At 35.8% G+C, this 23,821-nt stretch overlaps 1 protein-coding gene across 1 annotated transcript in view; it reads left to right on the top strand.

Annotated features, from left to right (window-relative positions):
- Positions 1–23,821, top strand: part of LOC117180362 (voltage-dependent calcium channel type A subunit alpha-1) — a 617,877-nt gene that overhangs the window by 505,332 nt on the left and 88,724 nt on the right. Inside the window, exons 28-30 of the mRNA XM_033372824.1 lie at positions 7,643–7,839; positions 9,440–9,449; positions 12,864–12,997. Of these exons, the coding sequence (XP_033228715.1) occupies positions 7,643–7,839; positions 9,440–9,449; positions 12,864–12,997 (341 nt within the window). The remainder of the gene's footprint in view (positions 1–7,642; positions 7,840–9,439; positions 9,450–12,863; positions 12,998–23,821) is intronic.

Consider the following 23,821-nt stretch of genomic DNA (forward strand, 5'->3'; position numbering starts at 1 on the left):
CATTTGTATGCTGCTGCCACCTCTCTTGGCTTGCATTTTAAATTTAATTTAAAAAATCAGGTTGAGATTTTCAATCTTTTTTGTTTGTTTATTTATTTACAAGTTAGAATGATTGTCGGATAGCATAATAATATTGTCATTCAAGTAAATAATTAATTTTTTCTTGGAAAAATAAACATGATCTCGGCTGAGGAAAAGTGTGTAGGTAATAAAGTTATTCCGCTGTGAACTCGTTATTTACTAAAACTGTTCCTTTTAATACTTCAAGAGTTGATAATAAATTTGAGATTCTCCTTAAAATAACTCACTAAACTATTTGTAAATCTTAATATATATAATATTTGTTATATTATAGCATTGTAACGTCCTTGTTCGTTACAACACAACAAATATTATACACATCGACAATTCTGTAATCATTTTATATGGTTCAATAATGAGTTATACAATTATTATAATTCACTCCAAGGCAGAATTTGTAAATAATTAAATAAATAACTTTAAGGAAGGTTTAAAAATTATAATCAACCTTTGAATTATCAAAATAAATAGGTTTAGGAAATATTTAACAACCGCGAGTTCATAGTGTCATCACATAAATAAAACAATGATTTAATCACTTTTATTGCTTCTAACAAGCGATATTTCGTCGACTTTGCTCCCACCGAAGGATTAAACTGACAGCATATTTTTAGAAAAATCAAAACATCCGAAGATGGGAAAATATGATGGTTTGCTTCTGTGATATTTTATGTGCTGAAAAAATCACCTTCAAGCGTATCCAGCAAGAATAATAAGTTGTTTTGAATCAAAATAGAGATAGATGTGATAGAATTTCTAATTCGTTGACATTTTACTAGAAACAGACTTTACGCAATGTTTATACCGCACCAAAACAATAAACCTGCTCTACGGACCGGATAGAGAATAATAATATTCAATAGTTTCTTCCATGTAGCCACAATTGTTTAGGACATTTGATATATTTTGTTCTTTATACGTTTAATTATTATAATTACATTATGTGATATTGTTTGATCTGTGAAAATATCAAATTTTCATACTGAAAGTATTGCTATTAATGTTTAAAACTTTATATTACTGTCAGCGAATCTTCCATTCTTTCATGGTTAAAGCAGTTTTCTGCATAATTTTTCTTTTACATCGTCAATTTTTAAGATTTTAGTTAGTAATACTATCTCTATAATAAAGTATATTTATTTTATGAAAGTAGCATTAAAATTGTTTAATAATAGCGATGATATAAGCAAAGTCACCTTTGCCCATCGATTGGCGTTGCCACGCCTTACAACATATTTTTCCTTTTCAGTGACCACGTTAATTATTCCAAGAAAAAATTATTTGAATAATACTCTCTTTTTCAATAATTGGGACATGTCAATAAACAGAAAGAGATTGAAAATCGCAAATGTATTTGTCATTAAAATTAAAGATTTTCGCCAAGATAGGTGGCAGCACCTTGCGGATTTTACCGATTTTGATTTTACCGATGCGGATTTTACCGACAGTGCATTTTGACAGAACGATGGAATCCATTGGATCATGAATCGAACAATCGATCGCCCAGCTGTCCTTCTACAGAAACAAACAGAGTCAGTTAGCTTCATCTCCACTTCACGCCATTTCAACACTTTTCCGCTCTCGATCTTACTTAAAAAAAAAAACAGCAAGAAAAACTTGGGGGGGGGGGGTACAACTAATTTTCCAAAGTGTCTGTTTAAAACCTCAATCTGCACTCATGGAATCATTGTGAGATCAAAAACTTGCCAGGAAATTCGTAGAGTTCCATCACTGAATTTCGAGGCGAATAATTATATCGAACTCATACGGAGAGGAGTTAGGTAAAACCGTCGCGATAGCTGTGAGAGAGTCGCTGCACTTCGGTTTGGTGTGGCATCCGCTTTAGACTTGGTACACTGGTTACCCCAAACTTACAAAGATCAGTGGCTCCGAAATGTGGGTGTTATATTTCCCTAACTGCGCAAGCGCGGAACTGTGTGGCAAGCGCCGCGGGTGCAAAATAGCTCGACTATACTGTTGCTTAAACGGTTCGATCTGTTTGGGGTAATGACTGTTCCAAATCAGTTGAGCCGTTCTACTTAACAGAAATGGCGCTGTTCACTGTGAGATTGATGCGAAAATTGTACGTGTTGGGTTATCGGCTCTACCAATCCGCTCTCCGTGCAATGACTAGCACACGGAGAGCTTTTTGGAAGAAATGTGTAATAACTGAAGCTTTGATAACACAGGCCTGCAAATAATGGGGTCATGTCAGTTGCTGGAAAGTTGAAGGTCATTTCCGAAGTAATTTTTTACGTATAATCCGAATCCGGGGTCAGAATTGGCCCATCACGTCAGGATTTTAAGATATTTGAGGTTATGTACCCAAAAAATGGCGTGTTGGCTACTTTTGAGGTTATGTACAGAATACACAAAATTTTGGGGGATTTTTTCTGTTTTATCATATAGTATTGCTCTTTCTCTTTAGTTTGAGTGTCGCAGAGTTCAATTACAATTTTTCTTTACCAAATTACGCTAATTTGAAATTACCAGATATGTCCCATTATGTCTTGAGCATTTGCTTTAAATACCACAGGCCAACATGGTTTTATCGTTGGAAAGTGGAGGGTTATTTCCGAAGTAATTTTTGACGTAGAATCTGGATCCGCGTCAAAATTGGCCTATCACGTCAGTATTTTAAGGTACTTGAGGTTATGTACCCTAAAAATGGCGTATTTTGTTACTTTCGAGGTTATGTGCAGAATACACAACATTTTTTGGATTCAAACAACCCCGAACACCCCCAAGTTCAAATTTTCAAGAGAAAACACCCAATGGAAAATGGCTGCCTCAAAGTATTAAAGCAAATTCTCAAGACATAATTGGACATATCACATAATTTCAAATTGGCGTAACTGGGTGAAGAAAAACGGTAGTTGAACTCTGCGTCTCTCAAATTAAAGAGAAAGAGCAGTACTATATGATACAACTAAAGAAAAAATCCCAAAAAATTTGGTGTCTTCAAAACCATTCTGGCCTGTGTAATTAACCACGAAACGATGAGCTGCAGTCTGCAGCTGTTCACTTAAAAAGATGTAACTCACTTATTTAAGAATGACATTTTTAACCATTCATGCCACACGTGAACAGTTAAACTCGAACCCTAAGACAAGCTTTAGAAAAATTACCTATCTTTTAATATAAAGCACAGTACAGGGATTAGTTAAGGAATGAAGAATATGACGAAGATCTCCAGAAATTCGATTCTGACTTGTAAATAAGATTATATTTATTGCGGACTTTTACAAACTTCACTGTTTCAATTTATTAAAATATTTGTATTGATATACACTCCTAATATGCCATAGTACACACCTTTTATAGAAAAAGTTGTAAGGGAAGTAAAAAACAGAAAAAGAAAAGAGATAAAAGCTAATCAATGTTTTGTTTTTCTACAAAAAACATGTGTACATATTTTGGTCATAACTTGGTGAAATAATAAAGCTTTTTATGTTTTATGTCTCAATTAAATGTTTAGGTTCTGCTAAGAAAGTTGTTATTTTATCATATTTTCAATTCTATTCTTCTAGATTTTACAAATTTTAAAAATTTATCAGGTCAGCCTTAGATTGTAAAGAATAGATGGGCAGGTCCTAAGTAGATGACTTGCGGGGATGAGCTAATAATATTCTACTGTTTATTAATATTAATAAACCAATAAAAAATTTTAAGTTCTTCAAAAAATTTAGTTAGATTAAAAGAATACATATGCTGTTTAATCGCAATGGTTTTTCTGGTATAATGATTTTATATATATTATAGGAGCAGAAAGTGCCTTTATCCTTAAAGCTGATCAATATTGCGTAACTAATTGTTCCATATTGTATACTAACAGCTTGAGTCCGACACTAATTTTTGCTGCGTCTCAACCAATTTGTTATATTTTGTCCGATATATATTGACTTAACTTTTAATGAACACATCCCTGATTTCTGGGTGATTATTGTACAAAATTAAATCATATTACATATTAAATAAAAACTCATTTTATTACCTGGAAATCATATAGATTTCAGATCAGAGATATGTTCTTTAATGCATGATTACTTACTAAAGATCGCATTTGCTGATGTAGGTATTAAGTATTTCATATAATCACTGTTCCTAAACTTTTTTCATCGTAACACTTGTCATGTACACATATATATATATCCTTGAATTACATGTTTGGTAAAATATAATTCGACAAACATATACAAGCTTTAGAAAGATAGACGAAAAGGCAATGTTTAAAGTGATGATTATTATCTAGTTAAGATCTCAATGATAGTTTATATATTTTGAATCACTGTCGCATTCGTCATTCAATCATTGCTATTCAATAAACACAAACACGAGTTGTCTTGTTTAAAAAGATGGCACTGTAATTTTTTTAAAGTTTAGTGAGCGAAGATATTTAATGACCAGTGTTAAATCACACTTATGAGCACTTCTCACGACCTTGAGATGGGTGGTCACAGGGCACAATGAAATCACAACGTCAGACCGGCGAAACCCTTGTGTGTCTTCAGGACACGAAGCGATCCAAGGATGACAGCTTTCTGCATCCATCTCGTAAGTGCCTTGGGATATCTTTAGTACGCTGGTATACATTGAAGGTTACGAGCCAGTAATAGCTTCGCACCTCAGAGAGTACCAGTCACAAGGACAATTACTTTAACTGAATATTTTGGGTAAAGTCGTCGCAATTCCCTTATAAGGTCTCTATACCTCCTTTTCTTTTCATTCTCCTTAGCTATGATGTTCTTGTCGGCTGGTGCCGAAAATTCGATAACGAACATGGTTCGCTTCTCGAAGTCAAGAAGAACAATGTCAGGCTTCGATTGTGTAACGGAGACAATTGAGCGGAAGTTGTAGTTCCAGAAAATTTTGCACTTCTTGTTTTGGAAAAATGATAACCTACCTCGCAGCGTTCAGCATGGCAGGGTCGCGAGCAACACTGCCAGAGCGATGAAAATGGCAATAAAGCACTAAGGGCCGCATTATGTCTGTAGATATAAGTAGTTCCCGCGTGGAAAGGACACCCAGATAGTGTAGAAATTAAACCGTCCTCGCACGCGAAAATGAAACCTTCTGTACCTGAATTATGCCCTGGTGATTTGAGAAAAACAAAGTTTGCTCTTTTAGCACGGGCTATTCTTCTACATTTCTATAAAAGTTTCCGTGCTATTTCTTTTTAAGTAACTCTTGGCGGTATTTTTCAACTTCTGCTTACTTCACTTCGGCTTTTATAAAAGAAGCATCTAGATGGAGTAATACACTTTCCTCACTTCTGATGTTAAAATTCAGACCAAGGTAGGCCGCCTGTTCTGCGACTTTATAAAGGAACGCTGGTTTGCCAATCATGCCGTGGTTTCTGACCATTTTTAGGAGAGCATTTGTACCATTTGCAACGGTGTAAACTGTACATGATATTACGTTTGGCGATACCTTTGGTATCGCGATACTTTGCCTTTACTGCTGTTGCGTCCTGAATTCGGCTTTGAGGCACGCCTAGGTGCGTATAGGTCTCTGCAGTGTCAAGATATATAATTTAAACATTTGTCCAATCCAAAGTCAATACTAATCTGCTGCGTCTTTGCAGATGCACCTGTCAATTAGCAGGTTCTCTAGGGATGATGCTACACCTTTTTTCGAGTTACGTTGTTCGTACATCTCTCTCCACACGTGCTCAATTCTTCGAACAATCCTGTTGTTTAAGACGGCTGTTAAAATCTTATACAGTGTGTTTAAACAAGTTATTGCCCTGTAATTCTCTGGTTTGTACGAGTTACCATTCTTCGGTAGGAGTATAGTGCATCCTAACACCAGCCACTGCGGAATGGGCGTTTCCGACTTTAAATATGAGGTGAATATGCGGGCTAGATCTTCGTGTGTAGAAGTAAACTTCTTCGTCCAGAAGTTTCGACACCGGGAATCGAACCCTATCGAATGTTTGTGTGTGTGTGACGTGCGCTGAAGAAACTCCACTTACGACTACATTCTCACGGAAGGAGATAGGTCGTAGACGCGGCTCACGGGCGGTGTATAGATGGGACGCGTAGATGATATGGTGAGTGGTGGGAGATGTTTTACGGAATCTCTAGCTCTCGAGCCAAAGCCCTATTACTCGGGTACCTAATAACTCAATCATTAGCAATAATAATCCTCGGATAGTTGTTCCGATGGTTTAATTAAAAAGAGCAGCTCAAAAACTATCGAAATGTGTCAAAAGCTTGATTTCGATTTTTTTAGAGTAAGCCCCCTTTCTTCGGCGCACGTCACGTATATTCAATAACAGATTCTAGAAAATTCCACAGCATTTCGGAAAATTTGAGAAAAGTCAAAAATATTCCTCAACTTTTAGAAAATTGTATATTCAGGCAAAAAGAATTTGCTTGGAAGAACAAGATGATTATTTGTGGTTGTAGAATTTGACAATTACTGTTATACCTCCAAACTTTATTTATTTCGAAAAATCTATTGTTCTCTAAACCTTATTAATTCAAACAAATCTTGTATAATCTGGTATGGTTCATGACTATAGTACTTTATAATGAACTTGAAGAATGTAGAATTTTGCAGAATATTCAGGGACATTCTAAACCTTTCGAAAGCAGTTTCAAACTTAATTAAACGTTATAAGGATGTTCCAGAATTCACTAGAATTTCTTTGCAGATTCTAGAATTCTCTAGAACTTGAATCTTCTATAATATTTCAAAATATTCTACAATATTCGAGGGCTACCTAGAATCTTTTCGAATAGAATCTTTTTCAATATTCTTAAAGAATATAGAATCTTGTGAAATATTCTAGAGTATTTTGGAATCATTGGGAATGGTACACAGTTTAATTTTGCTTTAGAATTTTATTAAGCATTTTCAGAATAGATTTCTGAATTTCATAAATGACCGTGACTATGTGTACCAAAATTTACGAATAAATAACTGCATTTTTCGGTACGTACAGGCAATCCATTTATAAAATGTTTTGAAATATTCTATTGTGCAATTTTTATAGTTGGGGAAGGCGAAAGGTTCAGTAGGATATTTCTTGGGAATTCCAAGTAAAGCACCAAAATTAATTTACGTTATGGTGACATTTCTATTTTTCATTAAATAATATCCCTGCTGTATAGCAGTGTAACAAAATAATACTGCATTTGAAGTACGTACAAATTGCACATATATTTAGCATACAAAATAAAAGAATCTAAAGGACTCGCCAACTCGTGCATGTGACTTTTTCAATATATTTCTTTGAATAACACCTTGCACCATATTATATCACTATGACACATTTTTCTGGCATGGTTTCAAGCATTTTTCTAAAACTTATCACAAATATGTTATATACTTTTTACCTAGGTCTTCCTGGATTCCAAAATTTTTCAAGACAGTAGAATCGTCGCTGTTTTAAAATATTATAAAGAATCTAGAGGGAATGGGGAAAAAGTTGTTTCGAGAATTAGAAAAAAGCCTGTATGTGCCTGTACATACATATTGGTCTCTTGCTGCCACGTGCTTTTAAAATACATGAAATATATGGTAAATTTTACACGGCTTTAAAAAATTCGAACAGCGTTCGACCATATTCAACTGCCTGTTGGACATGGCTGGAGTGAACCATACAGGGAATAACCATCATGGAACCGGAAGTCGGACAAACAGTCTGGAGCCTCCAACGAGTCCTGACCAAAAACGAGGCTCCAGGTCAGAAGAAGATGGCGCTCTTGGAATTCTTGCCGCCGCCGAAAACAGACGTCAACATAGCATCAGGTTCGACATTTCATATCATTGGTATACTTCATTTCATAGAATGCGTCTTCATTTAAATGAATTTAATGTATTTTCATCATTTTATTTTGTTCCATTAATTTTAAATTATAAATCATGTTAAAGATTTAAATATCTTAATATAAGCCAGTTGTTAAAAACTCCATTGAGTATGTTTACTTGCAATAACTGTTTATTAGAACTTGAAGTATTAACATTCTTTGAAAAAAAAGTTTTTTTTCTCCAGAAATTATATACCTACCTAAATAATAAATTTACGATTTTTGATTGATTTTTATTTTATTGTATTGGAATTAAATTTTTTTTGAATGAAGTGTCCAAGCTTACCTAAAATATTTGGGTCACGCTCACCGAATTTTTGTGGATTACCCCCTTCCCCCTAGTTATTTATTAACCCAATAGTTAAAGACAACCTTTGGTACAAAAATATAAACATAAGTACAACATAAAAATTAAAAACGAGAAAAAAGCAACAATTATTATTAGGCAGGGCACAAGACATACCATGTTTTAAATGTTTGAAAAATATTTAATAAATAGAAAGTGGTTTACTAGTAAGTGTTTCTAATAAATACTCTGTTAAACTAAATAAGATATTGAAAAGTTGCAATCCACGTTTAAAATTTAATTAGCATTATTGAAATGAATTTTTTAAAAAACTGTTTCCATGAAGGGAAAAAGCTGCAATTATCCGATTCAATCACCTTAAATGTTATTGAAATAATCTTAAATACCTTAAATTTTAAATGGTTCAGCTTAAATTAGGCTTTTTTGATTAAAAAAATCCATTCTTAGCTGCCTTAATTTTTAATTGTCCATTTTCTATTTAAAAACCTTAAAATGTTTTGGAACATTCAAAATGGTATAGTTTGAAATTTTAATTACTGAAAGTTGTCTTATTTCAAATTGGCAGCCCAATAGTTGTATAATCCTACCGATAGAAATCTCAGAGAATATGATTTCTATCGGTAGGGAACTTTCTTAGCTAATATTATGAACTCTTAAGATTCTAGAGCTCTACGTTTAGAAGTTAGAAGCTTAAGTTTAAAAATTTTTGAACCAATTTTTTCAAACTCAGGGAAAATCGTGAAATTTTTCTCAGATTTTAGTTTAGGTTTACACCCTAACTCCAAAGATGAAAGCTCCAAAGATACGAGCGCTCCATAGTTGTTCTGTGTGCGTTCTCAAGCATCACCGCAAAAATCTATACGTCACAGGATGGGGAACCTCTTTCACGGTCGTATCTTTGGGGTTTCGGATTTCCGAACTTTTCTGATCTTTGAAGTTCGAGTGTATTTGCTTTATTTCGTTAAAGTTTAGAACTATTTTTTTTAATCTGTAATTAACGTCTTAAAAAATGTTGTAAGAACGAATTTATTTTTTATATAATTCTCAAACATCTGTAAAACTTAATCCAGTAAAAGCGAAAAGATAACTTTTTACTCGGAAATTAATTATTAATAATCCTGAATTTTAATTTAACGAGTTAAATAGAAAAGAATAGCTAACTTCTTGTAAAAGAAAATAACCCAGTTTGAAGGTACTTGGACAAAAAATATTAAATCTGATACTTCTGTTTCAGAAATAAAAAGGTGAACTGGAAGATGTCCCATCAGTATGATAAAGTAGGGAGCAGCGGCGAGAGTAGCCAGGGAGGGGGTGGGTCTGGGGTTGTACTCGTAGTTAACACCGAGGAACGCGCACCAGAGCTAGAGCCATTGCTGGCACAGTCCTACCGGGCGAGCTACTACCACAGCCATCACCACCAATACTACGTTACCGATAATGATCAATACTATCATAATCATCACGTTCATTATCATCAGCATCATCACCATCATCACCTACCACCCTCGTACTACCAACACCAGAACACCTACGCACCTCGTTCCTCAATCCGTTATCGCAAGGTGTCAGCTTGGTCCAATTAGCATATGGGTTTAAAATATTAACTACTTTACTCTTTCTATTTTAGTTTTGGTTTTATTTATATTTTTAATTCCTTCGAGACTGTCAGATCTACTTCAAAATCACCGAATGAAAATCTAACACGAAGCGTGTTTAGATCAATAGAAACACTTTACAATATACCTATTCCTATTAGCTGTTTTCAATATTTTAGAGAAAATTTTAAGAAAAATTTTACAAAAATAGATTATAGATTAGGATGAGAAGAATAACAATTTTTGGTTTTAGGTCTATCCTATAAGTTCTGTCAGATTTTCAATTTGATGTCAATGAGATCAACAAAATATGACCCACGTATCCGTTCATACGTTATTTCCGAATTTATTCATGCTTCAGGATTATGAGATTTTGTACATCTTTAAAGGGAATTCGCTCATTTTAAATGAATACATTAATGGATTTACATTTACATTATATGTACATTTAATGGATTCTGAGAGAATCTAGATGAGTTCAAATGGATTAAAGTGAATTTAAGAGAATCCAAGGGCATTTGAGTAAGCTTTCAAAAATAGTAGTTAATATAAAGGAAGTCAATGGAATTTAATTGAGTTTCAGAGAATCAAGTTTCCACGAATTTATGCGGGCTTAAAAGATCTAAAATGAATTGAATTAGAGTCAACGAAACTAAATTTAATTGTAGGGAATTACAGTAATTCTACAGGAATTAAAGTGCATTTAAGGGAATTTAATTAAACATGAGAAAATTCAAATTATTGTAAGAGATTTTTAGGGGAATTTGACAACATTCAAATTGATTTAGTTGAGTTCAAGAGAATTTAATGAAATTGCTTGGCCGAATCTCGTAAAGAGGGAGAATTATTGTCTTTTTCATTCTAATATTTTATTTTCATTCCGGGAAATTCTAGAGATCCTATATGTCAAAATTGTGCAGAGTGTTTTCGTTTAGCCAAAGCCTAACAAGAATTTTTATCACAAAATCTTCCAGTTTGAATCGTTATCCATATATCAATATGAAATTTCCAACATACTCATGATCTTAATTTACTTTAAGGCATGTCAGGTTTTCCTATCTTTAATGTATTTATTTCTTGTTGTTGCCGGGTAATAACCGCTGAAAGTACTTCTTGTCTGTTTGATGAGGAAGGAAAAAATTGACTTACGCGATCACTATAATATCTTAATTATATTTAGTTTGAACATAAATGGCTACATTTTAAGATATAGTATGACTAAAAAGTATGGGGACGTTTACTTGTGGCATCCAATCATCTCCAAATGAAAGAATTGATTCAAATCTTCAATACAATATTCTGTTATAAAATTAATTGAATTATCCCGAGTTGGTTTCCTTCGATGCAGAGTTTAAAATATAATAAATTTTGTAAACGTCGCAAACTTTCACTAACATTTGAATAATAAATTCTAATTCAAAAAGTAGGCGTGTACATTCTTTTGAGCTGTACTGTATCCGACAACAATAAAAAAAGTGTTTTTATTAGAACGATTAGTACTTGCACCGAACGCCAGAATTGTTTGATCTTCTTATTGAAGATTCTGGACTTGAGAACTTCTATAGTTTACTTTTAGTCCTATGCAAAACCAATAACAAATCTGTTTGATTCTCAAATATATGTGTAAATTCAATAGTTTTAGCTTCAATACTTCAACCTTTGACTTGTTTTAGAATTTTTACAAATTTTTATTTATTGAAGTATGTCGAATAATAATTAAAAATATAAATCTGACACTCATTCGAACTAAATGCCGAAAATGTATAGGATTTTCCACGTGCATACATTTGATTCTTAGAAGATTATCCTTTCAAAAATGAATTTAGAGCAAAGATTTGAGTTTAGTCTTATTATTCTAAACGATATATGTTCACATTGCGGTTTTTAAATTCACGTGACTGGTGAGTACTCGAAAGTTACATGTTTAGGAAGGTAACTAACTTGGCCAATGCAGACATTAGAGTACCGTTTCTGTAATAAATCCTGTGTAGTATATGACCAATGTGATTCAAGTTTTCATACTTTGATAGGACTTGCTTGAGAGCTTGAGAAACTGCTCCTAGATGATATCAACACAGCGAAGCTCGTACAGAAGCATGTGCATGAATTATATAAGACTTGCTGCATGATATTACTTAATTCCCACTAAACAAAATATTTCATTCAAATTTTGATTAGTTTCACATGCTAATTTCATTTATTATGTGCGTTGAGACACAGTTTCTAATGTATCACAAATTACAGGGTGTTATGATATCTTCACTCAAACAGGTGTGTACAAGCGCTAATCGTTGTTTTTTACATATCCTCTTCATGTATGCTGATTTGCCATTCGCTATAAATTCCACTTGTCACAATGTTATTCGATTTAATGTAAATTGTGTCCAATAGTAATTTGGAAAATTGTAAATTAGGGAATATGTTAACTCGGAGACTGCACAAATTTGGCCGAATGGTCATCCGTGCCAGTCAAAGGGAATAAAAATGATGACAAAATGATGAATGTAAATGATAATTCGGAAATATAAAAAATAGGGCAAATAGTATTTCGGTAAAATAAGAATTATTCCCAGTCTTAGTTTAAAATAATAAAACTAAGGACAAGTAGTTATTCCGAAGAATAGAAATTAGATTAAACGTTAATTTGAAAAAATATAAAGTATAAAAATTGGGCATTGGATCAAATGAATATCGATAAAATAAACAGCATAGGGAAATTCTACGAAAATATTATTGAATACGATAGTTTCAAAACTGCACCTGAAGGAAAATTTCACTTAAGTACGTTTGAAGGCGCTTGTCACACTGGATAATCTTTTAAAAATTACTTTCTGCATTCAAGTATGTTAAATGTAGAAAATTGATTGCACTTTTGCAGACAATATTAGCGAACGGTATAATTGATTAACAGAGGCAAAAGGCGCCCGCGGAAATCTTGAGAACTTTGAAAACAAGATAGATGTTGACGACATCGAACCTGTAGATTCCCACTTTCTTTTTCGGTTTAGATTTAATTTTGCATACTTTTTTTATGAAATTATTTTGATTCATTTCTTCGTTTAGATGGACCTGCAGGACATTGTGATCAGCGATTCGCGTGCCGGTAGCCTAGAGAGTCTTACACATCCCGGTGAAATGCTTCATTCTCATCATCTGGCACATCTACCTCGGCATCATTCTAGATCTCCGAGTTTGAGGTAAAAGCTGATATTCATATCTGGTGGATCTAATCAATCTTTAGCCGTGTAGGCATAATATATTAATTTCTGATAATTCAGGTATTTTTCTAAAACTCAAGATTTATGATTTAGGATTTTATTTATTGTTCATTATTACATGACTTATATTGTCAGTCTTTTATTATATAATTCCATTTATTGCTGTGTTTAACCATTTTAAATGCATAATTATTTTATCACGGGACCCGATTTTTGGGGGCCAAGCTAAAAAGAGTTATTAGTGTTGGAATGGAAGCATCTAATGTGTCCCCTAAGGGTTTACATTTTTCTTGTACATTCTTCCCTATTCCTTCACACACCCCCTACACACTTACTTGGTGGTGGGAGGGGGACCTACAGTTTAAGGGGGGTTCCGAACCATTAAGAGCAACAGCTTTAAGTACTTAGAGGAAACCTTTTTCTCTAGAGGTATCGGTCCGACGACTCTCCGGAGATGAACAACTCCCTTGCTAGGCTAGTGTTCACCACAGGGACCACCGAGGCTCTTCCAGAGTGCGAGGCGGGTATCGAACCCGTAAGCCGAAGCACAGTGCGGTGAACTAGAAAATTGAGTTACAAAATGATCCAGAGCCTACAATTTTCATCCGATTCCATCTTCAATTGTTATAAACAAATTTATGAACAAAATCGATTATTGCTGTACATTGAAGCCTGGAAGTTCTTTTCATCACGGTTTTCCTCGCGAAATCGAGTGAAATTAATGTTTCGTTGAAATCAAACACTAAAGTCTAATTTTTTTATTGTTATAGACAAATTTCATAAACAAATTTAATAAATAAGCGCCTCTGTATATATAAAATGTATTTTTTCTGCGCATTCATTAGTTTATTAATGAACGCAAGAAAGAGATTTTTTCTATTTGAAAGCGTCTATTAAATGCATTTGTTGATCGAAATTGTTAATAAAAATCAAAACATATTGTCAAACGTCGATTTCTTCCAACAGAATATTAATTTAGGGATAAAATGAACAATTACGAAGAAAAAGGATTTTTTCTATCAAAGAGTGACTGTTTAATGCATTTATTAATCAGTATGGTTTATAACAGTGGTAAATATTTTGATCGTCCATTTTTGCGATGGAATTTTCATTTTTGAAGGTAAAACTAACGATTGCGCAGAAAAAATAAATTTTATATATACAGAGAAGCTTATTTATTAAATTTTTTTATGAAATTTGTCTATAACAATAAAAAAAATTATACTAAAGTGTTTGATTTCAAAGCTCAAATATGAAAAATTATGGTTTCTTTGGCATTTTGCAACTTGAATCACAAACAAATAGAGCCTTTTTAGCAAAATCGCTCTCGACAGACCTCTTCAGACTCTTAATTAGTTTTAATTTAAAAAAAAGTTGGAATCCGATTAAAATTGTAGGCTCTGGATCATTTTAAAAACAAATTTTCTAATTCGCCACTGAGTCATTACTATTAATGGGTCAATGGTCTCAACTTTTATACACAAAATTCCTTATTTTTATTTGTCCTAATATATTCATTTTAAAATGGACATGCTTTTTATTTAGCATAATCATGTTGTTTCTGTTTCTAGTCATTTAAAAAAATTAATGTTTGTAGAATTTATGCCTGTTTGCTCTAACTCCATTTGAGCCTAAGATATTTAACCAATTTATTATTTTTGATAAAATCTAAAGTACACTGTATTCAATATATCAGAAATTTTTCAGAAAATCTTTAGGGAAGCCAATTTCTTGAAATATTTTATGGCGTCCAATGGTCCTAGAAGTTCTTTAAGTTATTAAAATGCCCTTAAATTTTGGCTGTACTTAAAAAGTCCTCGAATCTCCTTGAATTTTATGCAATGTCCTTGTATTTTTCATATGCTCTCGAATTTGATCTTATTTCAAAATATTATCAGCAACTAACCTAAAAAAATGTACCTCAGTTTCGTTAAAAATTACATGTATACATTCGTGCGTAATAAAATTTTTTTCAAAACGATTCTAATAAAACAAATATTACATGTTAAATTAACTTAATATTGTTTCATATTTCGCCAGCGAGCACACCACGCTCCCTGCATCCCGGCTTTCTCTCTCTCTCTCTCTTTTTTTTTAACTCTCGACTCTGACTGTATGCTTGCACATGTCACTGTCCCACGCAAGCTTGAGCCTGCACTGCAAAAACGGCCTTTCATTGTTGTGCTCTATCTAGCCACACAGCAGATACGTATTAAGCAGATACCTTTTAAGCAGTTGATAGGTTCAACAACGCAGTCAGTGGAATGAAAAAAGCAAATATTAATCAGTATCTTGTAAATTACGAAACTACGAAGGCTGAATTGGCATGGAGATACAAGGGATTCAGTGGAGATGTTGAATTAGATGGCGACCACTACAGAGTTGGTATTAGATTTTGACGAGAGTCTGAATAAAATCATGGTTATTACGACCCGACCTGTTCCGAGTTTAGCCGAATTGTCACGAAGAGTAAGACTCGGAGAAATTCACACGCTTTTGTAAGCGATCGAATGCTACTTTTCTTTATCCAGCACTTATCTCATCGTTATTTCTTTTAGCGTCGCGTTGCATATGGTCGCACTTGTGATTTTTTTCCTTAGCCTCTGAATTTGAACGATTTCATTCGTATGTGAATAGTTTCATTATATGCAATAAGAGGCTTATGTTCTACATAACAACTAAATTGTATCGAAAGTTACACTGCGGTAAGTTGAATAAAGTTTCGCTCATTTAAAAATCATGTACAGATTTTTTATTTTAAAAAATCATGATCTTAAAGTGATTTGCCGCTCGGAAGTAGCCACAAAATATTTAACATATACATTCATTTGGAAATCTTTGGCCCATGATTTACTGAAAGCAGTTAAAAACAGCGTGTTTACGGAAGTGTTGCCGAAACTTATACAAATCTCGATGGGCGGTTTAAACATTAACATAAAATTCGCCAAATATTTCTAATCGGATTTGAACGAAGTGTAGAAAAACAAAACGTTGCTGGATCTCGATTCGTATTACTTGCACACCACGCATGGAGCTTTTAACACGGGCTTTCAAAAGACTGAATGGAAACTTATCGATTTCTTCAGAGTTGGGTACAATCTATTGAAAGAGGTTCCATCTTGAAGAGCTGACTACACTGCGTCAGGGTCTACAATATTCCCGAAAAAGTTTCGTGCTACACGATGGCCTTAAAATGTGCCAGTTGTACGATCGGGACGTAGTATTATTGCCTCATCTTAAAAAGTACTAGATGCAAAAAATGGGGAAAAGTTTAGGGATTTCTGGTCACACAGGCCATACAAAAAATTTATCTGCACGAGACAAGTGACTAGGTTACCCTTATGGATTTTGAGCCGCTGAATTCAAATCTCGCTTTAGAATTATCTTACGCGTCTCAGATTCCCCCTAGATAAAAAAAATAAGGAAAACTCTTAGGACAACTCGCACGTTATTTTGATAATACCAGTATACGCGAAAACAGGCACATCGATATTATATTCTTAGTTGCAACTACTTTTAGAAACTTAATTTGTATACAAAAATTCTTCAGTGTGCCTTCTGTTTCCCCTAGCTTGGGTAATTCTAGGAAAATTGAAGGGCTTTCTCAGATTTTATAGATTTGCACGGGAAAAAATAACAAAAACCTAATATCCTTTACAGTTTTCCGTGCGAAATCAGTCACTTGCCCCGTGCAGAGAACTTTTTTTTGGTGAACCTGCGTGACCAGAAATTCCCTAGACTTTTCTCTACATTCAGCATTTAGAGACAAATTAGAACAAACCCAAAAAATATGGGGTTCATATTTAGATTTAGCACGCAAACCTGCAAAGTATGTGGAATTTTTGTTATTTTTTCTCGTACAAATCTATGTAATATGAGAAAGACCTTCAATTTTCCTAGAATTACCCAAGCTAGGGGAAACGAAAGGCACACTATAGAATTTCTATGTACAAATTAAGTCTATATGTCACGACAATTAAGAATATAATATCCATCTGTCTATTTTCGCATATACTGGTATTATCAAAATAACATCCATAATATCTCTAGATTTTTGCCTATTTTCTGCATCTAGGGGAAAACTGAGACGTGTATGAGAAGTTCTGAGGCCTAATTTGGATTCAGCGGCTCAATCTCCATAAGGATAGCCTAGTCACTTGTTTTGTGCAGGCAAATTTTTGTTATGCCCTGTGTGACCAGAAAATCTCTAGGCTTTGCCCTGTTTTTCGCATCTAGGGAAAAAATGGTAAACGAGAGCTCAAAATTGCAGAGGAAATAGCATTTTTCTTATTTGTTGCTTCACAAGTCAGTATAACATGCGCAAGACGTTCAATTTCCGTAGATTTATCCTATCTAGGGGAAACGGTAAGCACATTGGGGAATTTTTGTGTATAAATTCGATCTTAAGGAGTCGCAACACATAAGAATATGACACCAGTATGCTTATTTTTCTGTATACTGGTATCATCAAACTAATGTCCAGAATAGCCCTAGTCTTCCCCCTATTTTCTGCATCTAGGGGAAAACTGAGACGTGTAGAACAAATTCTGAGACCATATTTAGATTCAGCGGCTCAAAATCCATAAGGATAGCCTAGTCACTTGTCTCGTTCAGACAACTTTTTTTTGTGGGCCTGTGTAATCAATGTGGAAAATTGTACAATATCCGGAATAGTTGTTAGGCAACTTGATAAGCTTGCAATTTGTAAATAAATTGGCAGAGGGCCTACTTAAAAAATTTTGCGAATTCTAAATTTTCTAATTTTGAAATTTATTCCTGGGTAACTTGATAAATTTATAATTTATATTCCAGTTATAATTTCAAACTGGGTAAATTTACAAATTTACATAGAATCATAAATTGGTTCTCAGTTCACGATAGAACCTTCTATCATCTGTCTGAAAGTTTTGATTTTGTTGCCTTCGTGCACTACTTTTCTTGTACCGACGCAGTCTGGCAGTAAGAACATCAAGTCTCTGTAGTTGAGAGTCTAAAATTTCATCCAATATTGGCGGTGTTAATGTCGCGATGCGCCGAGGGTGGATGATTTTAGTAACATGGTTTACCAGCTTTCTGGTTCTATTTCTTTTTTTATATTGAGTTAATCGACCCAATTTGCACCTGACCTTGCTGACATCCATATCCAATCTGATCTTCCATGGTGGATCTCTATCCCTCGCTGGAACAAAAACTGCATTTGCAGGCCTAGCTTTCCGGCCCAACGTTCTAACGGTTGCCACAGCTGCACAGTATACAAGAGTTTGCACCTCTAACGCAGTTTGTGCTACGTTCAAAGACGTAGGTAAAACCTTGCTGTCCAGATGTGCTATTAGTGCACGCAGATCATTTGTGATGTTCATTTTGGGCAGAAAATCCCTTAGTATTGGTTCTAAATATCTAAACATTAGTAAAGCATGACCAAAATTCCTTTCAAGGTGCTGTAGTTTTTCTGGGATTTCCCTATCCACATCATCGTTAGTAATATCCGGATGTGGTTCTAATGGATCCGGTACATAATGTTCATCATCAATAGAAAGCTTCTGTTCCACTTCCATTTTGATAGCAGATTGTTGAACAGTCGAAAGGAATCTGTTTACAAATATCGAGGGTTTTTGATCTGCCAGATTCTGCTCATTTATTTTTGTGGTTAGCTTTGGGTATTTAAGTAAGAAGAGTCTATGATCTTCTGTCCTTACACTTTACCCATATTTCTCTACCAAAAAATAAATGCGTATAACATCTTTGTTCATATGGTATGTCCATTTTCATCGCTTTTTTGGTTGCTGAACCTCTACTTCTGCCTCTGGTTGTATGAGGCCATCCACGTCTGGAGGATGTAGTTATGTTGGATCATCAATAGGTTGAGAAAGAACATATACATAGCTCATAGATATATATTTTTTTATTCCTCTAGAATCAAACCGAAGGGCCTATGACAAAGCCACCGAACGCGTCCTCGGGTTGCGGATAGAGGGTCCCTGTACCAAGGGTTTCTGCCGAATATGTTTACAAAAATAAATAGGCAGTCACGGACAATTGTCCAGGGGTGGTCCCGAAGGAATCAACCTGCAAGCGGAGGTGTGAAAACCATGCCGAAAGCTGAATGGCACCTGGGTGAGGTATCTAGAACGGTGACTCTGGGATACCGTGCGACCTCTCAGATTACGCAGCCTTATCCTTGCATGCGGGGCTCTACAAGAATGGACGAACCTTTTTCCCTAGCTTCTCTTGGGAACAACACCAAACATAGTTGTAGTAAGTGCGATTCAAAACAACAGAACGCACATGGCTCCCGGCAATGGGTCGGCCAACAATGCCGACCACTCTAGAGCTAGAGTGCTACGATGCGAGTGTGGCCCCTGAACGGGGTTACATGGCACGGCTGCATGCTCTATGGTGCAAGAAACACCCGGAGCTATCGCACTTTTCGCAGCAACGCCTGCGAAACCATGCTGAACTACTCCGAAAAAGGGGCTATGTAAGCGGAACGCCTAATCTACCACAGCTAGAACAAGCCAGCAACAGAGAAAGAGAGGCGACACTAAGACCAACCGCGGGCAGACATCCAATAGAGGAAGAGCGATGCTTTATGACCCGGAGAAAAATCAACAACAAGGTTCCTCTCAAGCCTAAAGATCTGGCTGAAATGGATGACGAGCTTTCTGGACTTTTTCCCGGAGAATCCGACCTCTGGGCTATCAATTATTGTGTGTATAATGCAGCGAGAGCTTTGGCCGGTGCGAATCATAAGACAAAACCAATGGTTGATCATAATACCAAAAGACGAATGCATCAACTTGCCATAAAAATAGGCTGGGCAAGACAGTACGCATCCCGCATTCAGTATGTGATCGACTACATTATATCTGGCAGGAATTTTACCGCCAAGGTTCGAAAGTTCGCGCGCGAACTCCGGACCCGTTATCACACACTTAACAAGTCAAAGCTGCTGATCATCAGGCAGCATATTGTCGAGAGAATACGGATACTATCTGACGCTAAGAGAAGTCAAGAGCGGAGAGAGAGGGGGTTCAGAGAAAATCAAGTTTCTTTCTGACCCATCTCGACTCTTCCAAGACCCTCCAGTTACTGTCGAACACCCGCCCAAACCAGAGGAGGTCGAAGTATTTTGGAGAGAAGTCTACGAAGTGCAGCATAGACTGGACGAAGACTCAGAAAATATAAATAGCTTCAAGGAGCTATGTGATGCCCTCATAACACCTGATAAAGAATGCCCACCCACCACTACCGAGGACCAGGTTGTATCAAAACCTTCTGGTGGAAGAAGTTTCCTTCGACCCATCAGAATTTGGCCCGTATTTTCACTTTACATTTAAAGTCGGAAGAGCCGATTCCAGAGTGGTTGGTGGAAGGGCGCACAATACTTCTGCCGAAAATAGGCAACTTAGCAGCCCCGAAGAATTGCAGGCCAATCACTTGTCTGAACACACTGTATAAGATATTCATAGCTATCCTAAATGATAGGATTGTTCGGGCAGTTGAACCTGTGTGGCAAGAAATGTATGAAAAACGAGGCTCAAAGAAAGGCGTAGCGGGATGTCGGGAGAACCTGCTCATCGATAGATGTGTCTGCAAAGATGCAGCATTCTACCAGCGTGACCTATCGATGGCCTGGATTAATTATCGGAAAGCTTTCGATTCTACATCCCATAGACTTATCATCTGTCTTTTGGAAATTTTAAAGGTTCATCCGCAAATAGTTGGGTGCATAGAGAGATTGATGCCGCTTTGGAAAACCAGATTTACTATCTCATCTGGAAAAAATCGTGTGACAAATAACAAGGTCACCTTTCCGAGAGGTATCTTTCAGGGCGACACCGTGAGCCCACTCCTCTTTTGCCTTACAATATTGCCACTATCTCTAACACTTCGCCATTCCGACGAGTACTTGAGCGGCAAACCTGCAGATCAGAAGTACAAGGTCACTCGTGTATTTTACACGGACGATCTTAAAATCTATGCTAAAAATAAAGAGCAACTAGATCTAGCTCTAGGGATTGTCGAACGATATACTAAGGAAATTGGAATGGAATCTGGGTTAGACAAATGCGCCAAGGTTTATTTGAAGCGAGGAAAACTTAATGGCATCTCTGAAGATCCTGAGCTCGTTTATAGAACCGCTATACGAAACCTTTGCGCTGGAGAGACTAATACATACCTGGGCGTGCCACAGAGCCGCATTCGGGATGTGACATCTATAAAGGATATTCTCCGAAGCAGATACAAATGTCTCATCCGGCACATTTGGTCTTCCGAACTGTCGGCGAAGAACAAAGTATCTGCAACGAACATGCTTGCCATACGGTAGTACTCTATTCATCTGGAGTAGTTTCATGGACGAAGAACGATCTCAGATCCCTTGATATCGGGACAAGAAGGGTTATGCACATGAACAAAAGCATGCATCTTAAGTCTTCCGTTCCGCGACTGTACATCTCATGCCGTCAAGGTGGTCGCGGAATATTGAGTCTTGAATGTCTTCACAACAGGATTATTCTGAGTACAGCACATAGAGTTGCAAATGGAAGAGGCTCTCTTCTTAAAATGGTCAGGAATCACGAAAAAGTGGGCAAAGGAGCGTTTCTGTACAAAGCAGTGGAGGAGGCTGCTGAAACACTCGGACTTAACTTCAGTATTAGGGGTGAGCAAAATGCATCAAATCTTATCTATCTCGAGTACTCCCTCCTGAAAGCCCGGATTAAGAAAGTCCCAGAGAAAAGCTTTCGTGAACAGCTCCTCGATAAGAGGATGCACGGTATCTTCCACAGAAATGTGAAGGATCAGTCAATGTGTTGTGAGCTAACGTTTGCTTTCCTTAAATCTTCGGATTGAAGTCTGGTACGCAGGGTTTCATTTTGGCATGCCAAGACGGTGTCATTTCTGCCTTAACATACCGTCGCCACATTTTGAGCCAAGACATTCCTGATGATAGCTGCAGGGCGTGCCGTGCAAACCCCGAGCATTTAGCTCACATACTATCTAGTTGTCCAACTTACGCGGGAACGACCTACATTCAAAGGCACAATGCGGCACTAAGAGTGCTTTATTACCATATCTGTCACTCTTACGGCATTTACCTTAATATCGCTCCTCTAAATGCTTCTACGGAAATTGAGTCAATTGTCCAGAATGGGAAGTGCCGCATATACTGAAACTTTATATTCTTGACAATTGTTTCTGTTGCTCACTCGAAGCCTGACATGGTTCTTCTTGACTTGGAGAAGTGAACCATGTTCCTTATCGAATTTTCGGAAGCAGCTGACAAAAACATCATAGCCAAGGAGAATGAAAAGAAAGAGAGGTATCGAGACCTTATAAGGGAGTTGCAACGACTGTACCCGGAATATTCTGTTAAACTAATCATCCTTATCATCGGCGTTCTTGGAGGTGCCAAGCTTTCACTCGGTAATGACCTAAAAAGCATCCCTGCGTGTCAGCAATATGCTAAAACACTTGCAGGAAAAATGCAAAAGGCGGCAGTCCTTGGGCCGCTCCGTATTCTTAGGGTGCACGAGGCCTTTGCTGGATCGTCGTATTGATTCTGTTACAGACTGTAACCATCTATCTCACAGTCGTGAGACGTGGTTGTGGCTGAAATTCCTACCCTGATATTTCAAGCAGAACATCCCCTGCGTTTTTGTTCATCAAGAAATGCCATTTTCCTAATTTCAATGTTTAAGAGATCTTAAAACATTCCTTAAAAATTAATTCAAAGACATATTTTTTATATGTACGCTTCCTCTACTTATTTGAAAGTGATTTTCAACCCTACCAGTTGAATACAAAATCTCCAGTGATTTTACTAAAAAATTATGATTTCTATACTTAGATGCTGAAGGTATGAAGACGCTCTCATAACATGCTGTATGCATAAAAAGTGAATAATCTTTCTAGTTCGCGGATATGAACATTTTGTTTCGGTAAATCTGAACCACAAAATGTCATACTTTTTGGAAAATCTAGCAAATAGTTTTTGAGAAAAAAAAACATTTTTTTAGAGTTTTTCACAAAGAGCCATTTACTATACATTTCTTCCATGAAAATTGAATTTATTTGTTGAAACAATGAATTTACTTTTGTTTATAATTAGTTTTTGCAAATCATAAGGTTACGTTTCGGCACGCACAGAATCCGAAAATCATAAAATTTTGTTGGTGTCTGTCTGTATGTCTGTATGTATGGTTACCTGAATGTTGTAGCCACTCTAACTTTTGAAGGATCTGTCCAAACGAGTCTGCATTTCATACACTTCTGAAGGTCCCCAAAATGAAGGTTCAGTTCGTTAATCAGTCATTTCGAACCAAAATTAAAAACTTGAGAGTATTTTCAAAACTTCAAAAATTTTTTTATTCAAATTTTATAAATTTTTGTCAAAGTTTCTTAAAGATGGATAAAAAACTTGCTAATTATCTAAACACAATTTTTTATCCTAATGAAAATTATAAAGTTTATATACTTTTCAAAAATTTGAAAATTTTCAAAAAATAGGAAAAATTATTAGGGCTTGTCAAAGCGGTATGTTAAGGTGGAAATGACAGCGTCTTGGCATGCAAAAATGAAACCCTCTGTACCAGACTTCAATCCGGGCGATTTAAGGAAAGCAAACGTTAGCTCACAAGACATTGACTGATCCTTCACATTTATGTGGAAGATACTGTGCATCCTCTTATCTAGGAGCTGTTCACGAAAGTTTTTCTCTTGTGCTTTCTTAATCCGGGCTTTCAGCAGTGAGTACTCGAGATGGATTAGATTTGATGCATTTTGCTCACCCCTAATACTGAA

The sequence above is a fragment of the Belonocnema kinseyi genome, chromosome 9, assembly GCF_010883055.1.
Source record: "Belonocnema kinseyi isolate 2016_QV_RU_SX_M_011 chromosome 9, B_treatae_v1, whole genome shotgun sequence".
Classification (NCBI taxonomy): domain Eukaryota; kingdom Metazoa; phylum Arthropoda; class Insecta; order Hymenoptera; family Cynipidae; genus Belonocnema; species Belonocnema kinseyi.